A 14288-nucleotide genomic window follows, 5' to 3' on the forward strand; every position below is an offset into this window, starting at 1 on the left:
GGCGGCGCTATGGAAGAGAAGGCACGCCTTCTAGTTCCCACCAACTGACACTCCCTGGCTGACGGGACCTGCAGCATACCCTATTGGTATATTGTTTTCTGTTACAGAGAGATTAAAGTTACTGTCATGAGTAAGGACAGTTACTATGGTAACTAATCATTCTGGCCAGGTAAAGAGGTTGAATGTAATTGTCCTCTTTTTAGGTGATAATAGTTACATTGCCTCAGGCAAGGGCAGCTTGCTTGTTACTTAGTTCCTTCTTTTTAGGCTTGCAGAGAGTATGCAGCTGAGAGAGAGCTCTCTCCTCTCTGAGAGCCTGTGAAAATGCACAAGCCTATAAATATGTTTTTGTGCTTTCTGTAAATAAATTTATTTTTACAGAAATGCCTGGTGTGTGACTTTTCTGATCTCTCCTGGGCCAAATGTTTTCCAGCACTCTGCCAACATACCCAACCTACTAGATCGAATTGGACGGGCAGAAACAACTGGGAGAAGGCGGTCCCTTAGGTAACCCGGCCCCAAGCCATGAAGGGCTTTAAAGGTGACAACCAGCACCTTGAATTGCACCTGGAAGCACACCGGCAACCAATGCAGCTCACATAGTAGTAATGTCACATGTGTCGAGTACCCAACACCATTTACTATCCACGCAGCTGCATTCTGCACCAGTTGAAGCTTCCGAATGCTCTTCAAGATTTAAACTAAACTGTCATGTAATGCTTGTTTTAGTTTAGATTCTGATTTTAAAATTATGTATCTTTTTCTCTGCAGCCTAAAATGACTCCTGTATAAATGCCACAGAATAAATGGCGTCCAAAGTAACAGATGCTATAGTCTGGTACCAGAAGAAGGTAAGATTTTTCAGTAAAACTTAAATGATTGTTCTAAAACAAATTATAACTTGGCTTATGATTGCTTACTTACTTTTTCTCCTGTGTATTTGTATTTTGCCACTCCCTATTCCACACAGTTCACATTTCCATCACAATGTGGCCTGCAGGTTCTGTTGTAGCTTCAGTGGATGGGGGCTCTAAAGGTGGAACAGAAGAAGGAGAGAGGCATGGAAATAATTTGTCTCTCTGCTATACTTAGTTTAAATCTGCTTTTTTAATTTTAATCCTCCTTGGCAATTGCATGTTTTATTTCTTTTGTTTTTTTATTTATTTTCTGGATTTTATAGCTCACAGCTGGCTTGCTGTATGTATGTATAAGTGTTGCTTTCATGCCACCCTTTCCCACAAGCCACCTTTTCCCAATATAGACATATAAAATATCCCAAGGAATCCCACATATATACTTATATATATAGTATATAAGAGCCCTACTCGAAGGACCGCCTGTTTCCCATAGTATTTATCTGGCAGGGTTGGTACACTCCAGTTTCCTTCAATGAAACAATGCCTTCTATCAAGAGCCTGAAAGCATGCCTTCTCTGTATCAGTACCTGCCCTCTGGAATGCAGTTTTGCCCGAGATGTGGGCAGCCCCCTGCCCCCACTGATGTTTTGAAGGGCCTTGAAGACCTGGCCTTTGGCAAGGGTGCACGAAACTCCCCTTTAGACTAAAGTATGTGGGATTGTTCCTTTTCGTTCCTGTCCAGTTTTTTGTCACCTTCATTTTTGTCTACCATGGTATTTTTAACTTTTTTATCTGTAACTGCCAAGAGTTGTTGAGATTCAGGTGGCATATGAATTTTATGCATATGATATATCTATATATCTATATGTATGTATGTATGTGTGTGTATATATATAGGCAGTATATATATATGCATAATATATACTCACTATATACTCTCAATATGTATTCAATATATATACAGTATAGACTCAACATTATACCAATCACTTTGCTATATATCTCCTTCATACTCCTCCAAAATTAGGGTTGATAGCTCTCTACCTGCTGTTCCAAGGAAACCCTGTTTAGTGACTGATGAAACAAAAGTAAGAAATGAATGAAGTAAAGAAACATTCTGGCATCATGTTTCCTCTAAAAAGAAAATAATTTTTCAAGATCTGCTCAAACCTTTGGACCCATATACTGTAACCCAGCTCTGTTCTAGGAAATAGCCTTCATGCAACTAGGATCTTTTGATAGCTGTTTAGCAGGTATCTTGGGATCTTCTATGTGAGTATCTTTTTCTCCATCTGAATACATATTTGGGAGCTTCCTTCAAAGATCAGGGGTAGTGTAGCTTTCAGTTCCTTGAAATCAACTGCTAAGGAGTTAATGGTGCCTTGTTCTGTTGGTTGAACTATCTAAGCTTCTGCGTGGAAGGGATTCTCAGTTACACTAGTATCTGAGTTTTTTAAAAAGAAAATAATTCAGTTCATAGTCTTGTTCCATGAAGCTTTTGTAATGTCTGAAGGCAGTGGGTGCCGTAGATGTTTGTTGCAATATTTTCATCTTTACATAGAAAATAACTTCTCGCTCTGGTCACCCACATGAACTTAAGTTTTTCAAATGTTACTGGAGAAATATGCAAGGGTGGATCGTGGTTGCCTTGGGCACAGTTGTAAATATATGAATACAGTCATTGTGTCCTCTTTCTTTATTCACTATAGTTTATTCTTGCTCTTGAATTTTTAGAAAGCAAATTCAAACATGACTTTTCAAAGGCAAACTTTTTGTCTTCTTGGATTATTGCTTAAGGTTGAACTTAATATTCAGCTCAGTAAACATCACTCAGGTACAAATTCAAATTATTTACTAGATTTGATTTACTGTAGCTTAGATGCAAAAGTGTGAACATCAAAAGAAATCTCCTGAAATCTGGTTGCTCATTCTAATCTACCTTGGTGTACCTACATCATGTTGTACCAGAGGATACTTTATTCCTAGAAGTTGCTTTTTTAAGATTATAGGAAGAAGGAAGAGAAGAGGAATCATGCAGAAAATCCCATTTCCATGTGCTCTTCTCTAGGACCAACTAATGACTTTATGAGGCTTCAATAATTTTCCTTAGCTAAAGGTCTTCAGTGAATAAAACATTTTTATGTCACAAAGAACTTTTAAATGGCAACAGGTATGGCTGATTACTGTTCAGTGCATAACTGCAAGCATAAAATATATGCACATTTATTGAGGATGGGGAAATCTCCAGGATTGGTTTCATCTGGATTTGAGAACCCCAGGTTGAAAATGTGAAGAAACTGGCATAACATACAAATTTTTGTCTGTGTTTACAATTTCTTTTTCTATCAAATCTTCCTTTGGGGGGATGATTGTCTTAAATTTAGGGTCTTGTCACAAAAATACAGTACATTTTACTCAGTAACAATCAGTTTTAGCTAAAATTTGACATTGAATATCTTTTTGACTCAATATACAGCTTATTTTGGAGTTATGCATTGCAGAATTTATATTTCTGTTCAAAGTTTTATTTATTTTTTCTGATTATCAAAATTTTGATCAGGTTGATTACACAAATATTTAGGTTAGGATTTTCATCTTGGTGGATGGTTGTCCTCCTGGACATGAATTATAAATTGCTTCTGAAATATTTATTGTTTCTATTAGAAACACTGGGGTTGGTAAGTATTGGACTACATGTTGATACTATCACAGCCTATAGTTAAACTGAACATTAGGTGTCTGTCACAAAGCTCAGGTTTAGTTCTGGAAAGGATACACATTATTCTTTCAGCAAGAAAGCTATGGGAAGAATTAATCAACAAGATATCTCCTCCCAGCTTTAAAAAAAAAAACCATTTATTTTTAAAAAGAGAAATGTAAAGGTAGATATAATTGCACAGTTAACTACATACCTTTTAAGGTTTGCCTGTGAATAGAGATGGTAATTGGGCTGTTTTGCTCATGTAGTCGCAAACCCCCCACTTCCACCCCAGAGTAATATAATTCTACATTTTATATCAAGTTGAAGAATAGGTAGTAATAAAATTAGCAGATTCTTTTTCAAGAACTTAATTAAAGTGGCTACCACCTCCACCTTTTAGAAACGTATGTGTATGTGGGAATGGGCACATAGCAGTTTTTAATCATATCCTTCTAGTATTTGTGCACTGCTTGGGATGGCTAACAACTGGTCAAAACAGTATTCTACAATACTGTTGAGAAGCTAAAGACATGAATATATAGTATGGTGTGTCTGTACATAATTCATGGAGACTAGTTATAGTTTCTTCTGAACAGAGAAGTTCCATTCTATCCTCCTTAATGCTAGGATAATCATTTTCAACTTTTAAAAGGTACTAGCAGAGTTGTGGGTTCAGGCATAATGGTAAACTAGAAGTGCATCAAGGGTGCCACCAAGCCCCACAAAAGCTTCTGTGTCGTTCCCCATTCCACCCCTGCCAGATAAAGCCACCTATCTGCTGCTGAATCCAGGCTCTACGTGTGATTGGCAGGGAGAAGAAATTAGCAAATGTAGTACCTGTATAGCCAGTCCCCCTCAACTCTTTGCTGTTATTCTCACTCCTCATCTACAATGGCATGCATCTTGTCTTCATTCCTTTCTCAGTGTAGCTTGCAACTGCAAGGCAGAAACAGCCTTTGCTTGCCCTTTTGTTCCTCTTTTGTCCTCTTTTGATTTTTGTTTCTACTTGTTTTGTAATCTCTTCTTTTTCACTCCCAACTTCTTTGTGATGCTTTTAGCCATGGTGAGAAGCCTGGAGGACAACAACATTGTTAGTGCTTTCTGCTCTTTGAACTCTGAATCATGATCTTTGACATAGACTACTTCCTGCTCCAACCACCTGCATGCTTCTTAAACCAGTTTTGTATTAATACAACAGCATCCCCCACAGTTCTCTACTTAACTCTTGTCATTCTCGTTTAGTTTCTGTTCAAGATTGCTGGGAGTGAGAGGGTGTTCACTCCGCATCTTTCTGAGTGATACTTCATGAAAGCAGGTGCTGTGTGGGGAACGCATTACTTCTCTCTACACCCACATATTTTGTGAGGAGTTGAGAAAATTAAATGTATGGATGGGTGAATGAATGATTTCTACAGTTAGGAGTAACTTATTGTACAGTCAAATCAATCCATTTTAGTCAGTTGCTATACAGTTAATTAGATCTTTTTTGTGCCAGTCCTGCTTTTGTTTGGAGTGTGGCCTCTAGCATTCCAGCATATCTTATGGCTCTTAGCTGAAAAAGAAAATTAAGCACCTTTGTATGAACTTAGCTTATGTCTATATTCTAGTTATATGTGACTTTCCAAATTACATTGATCGTTTCACTTCAAATCAGCAAATGAATCATTTTTCTTTCCATGCTTGATTTCACTATCGATTTCAGTGAAGACTGCAATTCTGCTGCATACCATTGTCTATCCAGTAGCATCTGGGAAATTACTCAGCTCTGGTAGATGTGGAAAAATTTAAATTATACCTCCTAATTGGTGAGATGTGGGGAATGGTGTGTTAGCTTGTGAGATGGTGTCTGGATTAAAAATCCTAGCTTGCACATAGCAGTGTAAACATGCTTGGAATAAAAATGTGCTTTTGTTGTGTTTGTAACATACTGGTCAAAATGTACCAGACTGACCACTATGGTCCTTGCTGGTAGCAGAAAATGATGCATTTGGCATAGTTGGTAAACAGCCACTAGGCAATAACCTAATCTACACTTCTCTGTATCACTAGAAGGCATTACATGAAAGCCTTGATTGATCAAAGCCATGATGGTGTATTGTCACTGCAGAAGACTGGGTGAGAAGATATAGTGGGATGCCAATTTTTTCAAGACTGGATTAAAAGTATTCCCTGCTTATCTGTTTGTACTTGGATTTCTCACAATGTAGAAAGCTGACACAAAGCTATGTAGATAAATCTTCTGCCTAACACCAAGCTACTCCCTAATAAGCACACCTGCAAAGACAATGATTTTCTGGTAAGGGTAAATGTTTTTCTGTAACTTTGACAGTACGGAAAATAGATAAAATGGAAGAACATAGTGGTAATAGTAAAGAATGGGTAAGAAATAGCCTTTTCCAATTTCTTCTGTTATAATATCACCTTTGTTGGGTGATACTAGCTAAGGAGAGAGAGGGAGAAAGAGAGAGATTATGTGCCATCAAGTCATTTTTGATTCCTAGTGACCACATGGATAGATTTTCTCCATGACGATCTATCCCTAGCCTGTTCTTTCAAGTCTCCCAGTGGTGCACTTATCGCCACTGTAACTGAGTCTGTCCATCTTGTTGCTGATCGTCCTCTTCTTCTCTTTCCTTCCATCTTTCCTAGCATTAGAGCCCTTTCCAGAGAGCTGGGTCTTCATATAATGTGTGGAAAGTAGGATAATTTGAGCCTGGTCATTTGTGCCTTGAGTGAGAACTCTGGGTTGATTTGTTTGATGATCCATCGGTTTGTTTTCTTGGATATCTGTGGTATTCTCAGGAGTCTTCTCCAACACCAAAGTTCAAAGGTGTCAATACTCTAACTATCCTGCTTCTTTGGAAGTCCAACTTTTGCTTCCATAGAGTGTCACAGGGGATACCATGGCTAGCATGATTCCGATCTTTGTAAGTATAAACACATCCTGGCATTTGAATATCTTTTCCAAGGCCTTCATGGCTGCTCCACCAAGTGCTAGTCTGCAGCATATTTCAGTGGTGAAGGGTACACTGTTGGAAGATCTGAAAGACCAGGTTAGAGACAGATCATCATGGAGAAAAATCGACATGGTCCCTGAGTCAACACCAACTTGATGGCATGTAATCAATCTATCAAACATGAGCTTATACTATTCCTGGTCAAGTAACACATCTGAAATGAAACCGAAGTAATTTAGAGGCACACTCATAATGGAATTCCAATTATATAAATAATAAACCTGTTGGTTTGAACCAACTTTCCTGTACATCTATAGTCATACTCAACAAGAGCACATTATAAATACAATTATTCCATTGAAAGAATAGAATTACACAGTAATTAAGTTTTATAAACCGACAGCTAATTTTTTATTATGATAAAAGGCAATTGTGTGATGACCTGGATAATTACACTGTTTCTGTTCATTCAGATGTCAAAGTATGATGTCAGTTTAAATATAAAAGATTGTTATATACCCTTGATTGGTTTCTTTATTAACCATGCATCAGTGTTTTCAATGATCCATGATATATGTAAATACAGAGGAAATTTTCCTATATTTTCAACATTAGTAGATCCACAGCATTAGATATGATCTTATAAATTATATAGCAGTTCCCATATATGTTCTAAAGTACCAAACTAGGTTAAACGAATGTAAATCCATTTTAATATACTAATTTGCCCTAATTGTGCTTTATTTCATGTTAGAATACTTCTCTTGCCTTCAGTTTATCTTTACACTTTTCTGCATTTCAAAGTATTGTTTCCTTCAGTTTCAAAATGCTCAGTTGCACATCACCTTTTGCTGTTGGGAAAAAAAAAGCCTATCTAATTTGTCCTTAAAGTTTCGAATTTTATCTTTGTTCCATTTGAGCATCTTTCAATAATTACTGTTCCTGATGTGAATCAATAATGGAGTCTTTATACTGCATTACAAGGTTGTGTGATAGGATTTTTAAAATTTTTAATCCTTTTGATTAAATTGCAGATTCCGTTCATTTTTTTTTTCCAAAAAAGAACTATATATCTTTGTTAATAGTGATTTTTGTTCAAAGGAGTTAAAGGCACTGTCAGTAGCTACTGTTCTCCCAGTATTTCCTTCAGTAGAAGAAAAACGTAATGTTGTATTTAGAGCTACTTGCTACTTTTCTAATTTCTGGATCTGGTTCATATCACCGAAATCAGGAATTTATGGAAATATCTTCTGTACTGAAACAGACCAAAGGATTCTGGGCCCAGCAGTCTAGATTGTCTCATGAACTGGGTTCACAAAAACTGGAGGGTGGCCCTGGAAAATAAGCTTAAGCAGGCTGAGAGATTCTTACTAGATTTCATGTAGGTTTTTTGAACTGCTATCATGTTTGTTGCTGTGTGCTCCTAAGAAAAGTGGAGCTCTCAGGATTATATAGAAAAAACATGGGAATCAGTTAATAGTGTTCTGCAGATCATTCTGAGAGACATGGCTGTGATGGCAGATGCATGAGGAGACAACCAGCACTGGTTTCTGAATTTCTGAAGCAGTCACACAAGCCTGGAAAGAGACATGGCTATGTTAACAATTCAGATAGGTATATTTTTTCAATGCTCCCACATATTCCAAAGTGCATCTTGTGAAGACTTTGCACAGCCCTAAGAATTACACGTTTCCTGTTATTATCCCTAACCCATAGCAATGCACCTGAATTGTCAGCTTTGGCCCCTCTGTTTTCATTATACTTTGGTTTCTTGTCTTTTCATTTGATAGTAATGCAATAAGGGAGCTGCCTCATTTATACCATTTATGATAATAGGAACCATTTATTTGGAACTCAGGTTTTTTGGGGGGGAGCGGATTTTGGAGAAAACAAATTTCTTTACTTCCTGCTGTTGGCTGGCTTTCTTTTAGTGTGTTTCTTTACATTCTTTCTGTCTCGCAAACCTCAGAGTTCCCACAAGAACACTGATCCCCCTGCAGTTTACCAGAGGTAGCATTTTGCTCCCATTTCTAATGACACTCAGCAGTGAGAAAGTGGAAAAGTTGAAAAGGTGATTTAATGAAAAATGGAGAGGAATGCTTTAATAAAAAGTTTTAAACAGCAGTATGTGACAAACAGAGCAGAAGTACATTATTTTAAAGGAAAGGATAATTTTTAGAATATGCATTGTAAATCGTACTAGTCTTCAGTCTGTTTATGAAATTTTATGAGATTATCTCTTCGTACTAAAATGAAATGTAATGTTTACTACAGACATAATGGCAAACCACAAGTTTCTACTCTTCCTTCTTTCTCTGTACATAACAATTGTAGAATGAAAACTTAAGGCATGTTTGTGCAGCACAGCATATAAATGATCTCCTAATAATTTAGGGGCACTCTGAAATTATTGTGATCATTTAGTTTCTAGGGTAATAAAGTCAGCACGGTAGCAAGTCAAAACTGCCTTTCATGTATTACCTAGCACTCCTGCGATCATGTTATTTCACCATCTCTAACATAGGCATGTGTACTGATAGGATGAATTATTATCTAGCAAAATCTGCCACCAAGACTTGAGAGGGATGTGGGATCCTGAAAGTAACACGGTCTACGGAAATGTTATGTAGATTCTTTTTATTTTTGTATATTTGTTTTTTTCTAGATCTGTCTGAACATGGTCAGAGCATCAAATCATTCGTTTTAATAATGACTGTAAATATGTAATTTGTCACTGATCTACTCTGGCTCATTAATCAGCTATCTATTATACAAGGAAGCAGATTTTATGGATGATTAAATATATTTAGGTCCTATGCACAGTATAGTATAGCAGATCTTTTTTATTCTGAGGACAGTCTTATTAGGAGCAATGCTTAGATGTTTATTTCGTTTATCCGGGAATTACTAAAAGTATACTGGTGTACCATCATATCTACTTACTATAAAGCAGTTCTCTGGAATTTGACTGATTGATTGATTGATTATGTGCCATCAAGTGGTTTTTGACTCCTAGCGGCCACATAGATACATTTTCTCATGACAGTCTATCCCTAACTTGGTCTTTCAAGACTCTCAAAGATGCACTCATTGCCACCGTAACTGGGCCTCTTGAATTTAGCAGTGTTCTAAGTCAGATGTTTTAATACAGCTTCTGATTGTGTGCCAGTGCATTTTTGCAAACAGAAAGTATTTAGAAACAGTGAGCAATTTGCTGTTGCCTTCTCTGGAAAGTTTTCCAGCTTCTGAGTCCAGCCTATAGCCCTGAGATTTTCCCATTCAAGTATTGCATAGGCCTGACCCTGTATTAACTCTGAAGCCCAGACAACATCAGCTGGGTGCTGCCACCAATTCAAGCAGTCAGAAAAATATAGAAAAGGCCTTCTGTATTTCCTTATGATTTGCAGCACAGAAAGCTCATAAGGAAGTCATAAACCAAAACACTGTCATGCTGTTAAAAGAGGTACATGTGATTTATTATCAGCCATTCTATTTAATCAACTATAACATTTACAGATAATGCTTCAGTTGGTAATTGCTGAACTGTTTTTTTATTTTTAATAGGCACATTTGAATTAAATTTATTTAAGCTGATTCATCTCTTTGATTTGCAGACATATAGAGATATACACACAAACACACACACACACTTTTTTTCCTGATGTCATGCAAAATTTACATTCGAAGACTGCTATGTTACAGTACTTTGCTGTGCAGTATTTTAAATTAAACCCTTTTTCCTTTTTAGATTGGGGCTTATGATCAGCAAATATGGGAAAAATCTGTAGAACAAAGAGAAATCAAGGTAAAGTTTCAGATTTTCTTACTGTTTTATAGCAGTGCATTCTTTAATAAATTCCTCCCACATTGGTTAAGATGAAGCAGAATTTTTATGCAAAAAGTTCTAATCTTTACTATAATGTTTAGTGTTGAGTATTAGCAGTGCTTCTTAACTGTTCCCTATATGTACTTATATACAACCAATAATATGTTTGATATTGTCAGTTCAGTTTTAGATATTTGCATAACCGATTTCCCTGTGCTGTTTAATGGCTAATGACCGCAATAAAAAAATTCAAATTTTAATATGTTTAATACTCCTTTTCAAATATGTGTTTTATGGAAGTATTTTTGGATGAATAAGCTTTTAGCAGCTTCCTTTCCATTATGAACTTACTGTGGAAGTCATATAAAATTCTGAAGAGTCACATGATCCAAAGAAAATTATATGAAAAAACTACATAGTATCATGCAGTTTTAAAAGAACCTGCTTGAAAGATCCCCTTCCACATTTTGTTATGAAGTAGTAGCATTTATTATGCTAATATTTACAGATCTGCAGTAAATTTTGTAGTTTTAAATCAGCTTTTCTCCTTCTACTGAAATGAAAGATTGGCATAAGAATCGGGAATGGGAGGGTAAGTTATAGGATTTGGAGATGTATATGTTTTGTATCCACCTGGGTATAAACTGTTCGATGGTTGGCTGCTATGGGTGCATCTATAGAAGCTTCTGCCTTTGGAGAGGAAGTTAGACCCCACCTCTCTCTTTAAGAAATCCCAACCCTGACAAAAATACTGCTGCGTTTCATTAATGTTGCATTAAACTACTTGTCATTTAGTAGTCCACTCTCCTGTGTATTTTTATGTGACGTTTGTCAGTTTTAGTTTATTGTCTTCTGGTTATGTTTATAGTTCCAGTTCACTTTTCATCCTGTTATTCTTTTGAACAGTTTACTAAATTGGTAAGTATGCAATGGCAGAAATTTGTATTAAGCAAACAGCTTCTGTAGATTAACTGTCTCTGCATCTTAGCGTCACTAACAAAATCCACTTAGTATCTGATAAGCTAGAAACTGTACCAAAAGCACTTGAATGCTTTAGGATCCTTTCCTTTTGAAAAAATTAGGCTGCAATCCTGTACAATTGACTTGTGAAAAAGTGTTATTAAACTTCTGAGTAAATTTGCATAGGATTATACCATTAGGTTTACTTTCAGTATTTATACAGTTTTCCAAAGACACATGAATGTGCCCAGGCTGGGATGTTAAAAAACTTAATCTTCTATGGAGAAAATTTAAAACTTTTGGATCTGATCCCAGATTTTGACCTTAAATCATAATTCTGACATAATATATGTTTGGTACGTTAGAACTTAAGACATACCCTTTTATTTTATGTCTTGAGTCTCTTTGGCTCAAAATAGTCATTTTGTTCTGGAAAAACATAGCTACAGTAAGCTTAAAGAAATGGAATTGCTAGGAACAAGTAGCAATAAATTAATGTATTGTCTTTTCTAAGCAGGGGTGTATGTTTCTTCCCATACTAGGTTAAAGAGAATTTTCCAGAGAGTCGCCAATAACTGGCAATGGCTATTTGGTTGGAGCCTCCATATTTCAAGTAAACTTACATACAAAGACTCTCTGAGTTGACCTTTCCAGAGCCCACTAGAAAAAAATGCCTCGGTTCTAAAGCTCTGTTTTTTCTTCTAAATGATTAGCAAATTCAGAATAACAAGTAATTTTACTGCATCTTTCTTTTCACTGTCTGCCTTCTGATAAACAGCTATAAAGGCAACTCAGCAGCCTAGAAAGTTTCTGAGAAAGTTTTTTTTTTCATTGTCAGATACAGTGGTTATGTTCTTTGTTCTGACCATCCTGAGTACAAGCCCAGTGCTACTGAGTTCTTTGAAATGTAATTAAACAGTAATTGTCTTTGAGTCCAGATAATAGACTTTCCCCCACGGTCTTGCTTACCTACTTGTATCTTACCTGTATGCTGTGCATCTTGATTTGGCCCAAGCCCATTGATTTTTGGTCTCCTGCTTAGATCATTCCTCTTATTTTTCAATATCATTATCTCCATTGTAACAGCCATCTCCAGAACTAGAATCTTTTGCTGTTTCCTTGGCCTGTTTATTGCCATGCTGGTCCAGAAGGCCCTGTTTGCCTTCAGAACATTTTATCCTTTAATAAAATACTCCTTGAGTCCAGAGCCTGGCTTGATAAAGTGGTATGGTTGCACCTGTCTATCCTCTATGTTTGTTGCTAGGTAGCTCTCATGGCTGAGCAGGAAATTCAGAACTAGTGACCGATTGAGCTAATTATGACTGTACTCATTTTTTATTCTCTTTTCAAACTAAATTACTGTGGCTCAGGGTCAGTATTAATGGCTTAGCCTGTATTAAATCTCCCCATTATCATCACCATAGCTGTTGTTTGGAGGCATCTAAAGGCATGAGATGTTTTACCTCATTTTTCTTTGGATTCAAAAACTAAGAGCATGGAGGGCAACATATGATTTGCCTCTTTTCCTTCTTAAATTTATCGGTTTTATCATTTCCTTTAGTCTACATAGCTGTGCAGCCGTGCCATTTCAAAAGTGTCTCCTTTCATACCTTCTTTGAAAAAATGCCGTCTTTTCTCCCCATGACTTTTTTACCTTTGTTAGAAATAATATGCTGCTCTTCACACTAGGATCTAAACTTACTATCTAATCCTGCTTTCTTTTTTAGAACATGGATGTTTGCTTCTTTTTTTCTGCTTTTGTGTGTGGGTGTGAAATAAACTTATGTAGACTTTTCAACTTTAGGGATGGCCTGAGATAAGTCTACTTCACTGCTTGGGAATGTGAGTGCTGGTTGAGTTATTTCTCTGTTGTTTACGAGTTTGTGAGCTAATTATTTCACATGCAGTAATAGTGTCCCCAAATCAGTGAAATAACAACCTACAGTATAGGTGTAAAGCCCAGCTCTATGAAAAGATCCCTTGTTTCAACATTTGGGTTAACATCAAATTGCACCTTCTCATTTTTATGGAATAAAGGGAAATGCAACCATTAAGAGTCCAGCCTTAGAAATTAAGCACCACATAATGTCCACAGGGTATAGTGAAAAAGGTCAAGATGGCAGCCCACCACAGTGTGATTGAAGCTCCAGCTGTTTCTTTATGTGCATTGCACAGGTGGCGCGTATAAAAATGGGTGGAGATTTGTTCACACCATTGTGGCCGTCATCTTGACTTTTTTGACCACACACTGTGGACACCCCTAATCACTAAATTAAAAAAAAAAATTGGTTTAGCATAGGTACTACTGATTTGAATAGGATGAGAAAACTTTTAAAAGCCTAATGGCTTGTTTCAGAAGACACTGAAACAGGGGTCCTTCTTTACAGACACTAAGACATTTTTGTAACTTGTTGCCTGCATATTAATGATTACTCCTGGGCAAGCAGTCCCTTGCCAATTGCATCTGCCTGCTCTTCTTTGGTTGTTGCTTACCTGCATGCACCATTTTCAGAATAAGGATTGCATACATCAAAATCCAGTGTTAACCTGCTGGAAAAACAAGCCTATTAGGTCTAACAGAGAGAGAGAAATGAAGGAATGAGACTAGACTACCTGATGCGTGTATGGTCATTCTTTCTTAAGGCAGAAGAAGAGCATACATTAATTGAGATAGAAGTTGGGGGTGGGATGGCGAAGTGGGGAAGTGGAGCAGAGAGTGGGAACATTCTTTTAATGCCAATGTTTTATGGGTCATGAATTTATTTCCATTGCAATTGGTATCTTTTTCAGTTTTCTCTTTGCTAATTAGCTGATATCATTTAGATCTCTCTTAAGTAAGTTTTAACTCAAAAATTGAGATTTTTCTGTACTGCATCAGAACAAACATGCCTCTAGATTCTGTGTTTAAGTAATCAGGAATGCATTACCCCAAACATGGAAGCTGCAGCATTTTGAGGCAACCAATCCATAAGTTAAATTATTCAGTG

The 14288-nt window shown here is 36.7% G+C and overlaps 1 protein-coding gene across 1 annotated transcript in view; it reads left to right on the forward strand.

Moving 5' to 3' along the window:
• PHTF2 (putative homeodomain transcription factor 2) overlaps positions 1-14288 on the forward strand; it is a 63781-nt gene that overhangs the window by 19908 nt on the left and 29585 nt on the right. The window contains exons 2-3 of the mRNA XM_063308085.1: positions 772-851; positions 10264-10320. Coding sequence (XP_063164155.1) covers positions 807-851; positions 10264-10320 — 102 coding nt within the window. The 5' untranslated portion in view covers positions 772-806. The remainder of the gene's footprint in view (positions 1-771; positions 852-10263; positions 10321-14288) is intronic.

This window comes from Candoia aspera, chromosome 7 (genome assembly GCF_035149785.1).
Source record: "Candoia aspera isolate rCanAsp1 chromosome 7, rCanAsp1.hap2, whole genome shotgun sequence".
NCBI lineage: Eukaryota > Metazoa > Chordata > Lepidosauria > Squamata > Boidae > Candoia > Candoia aspera.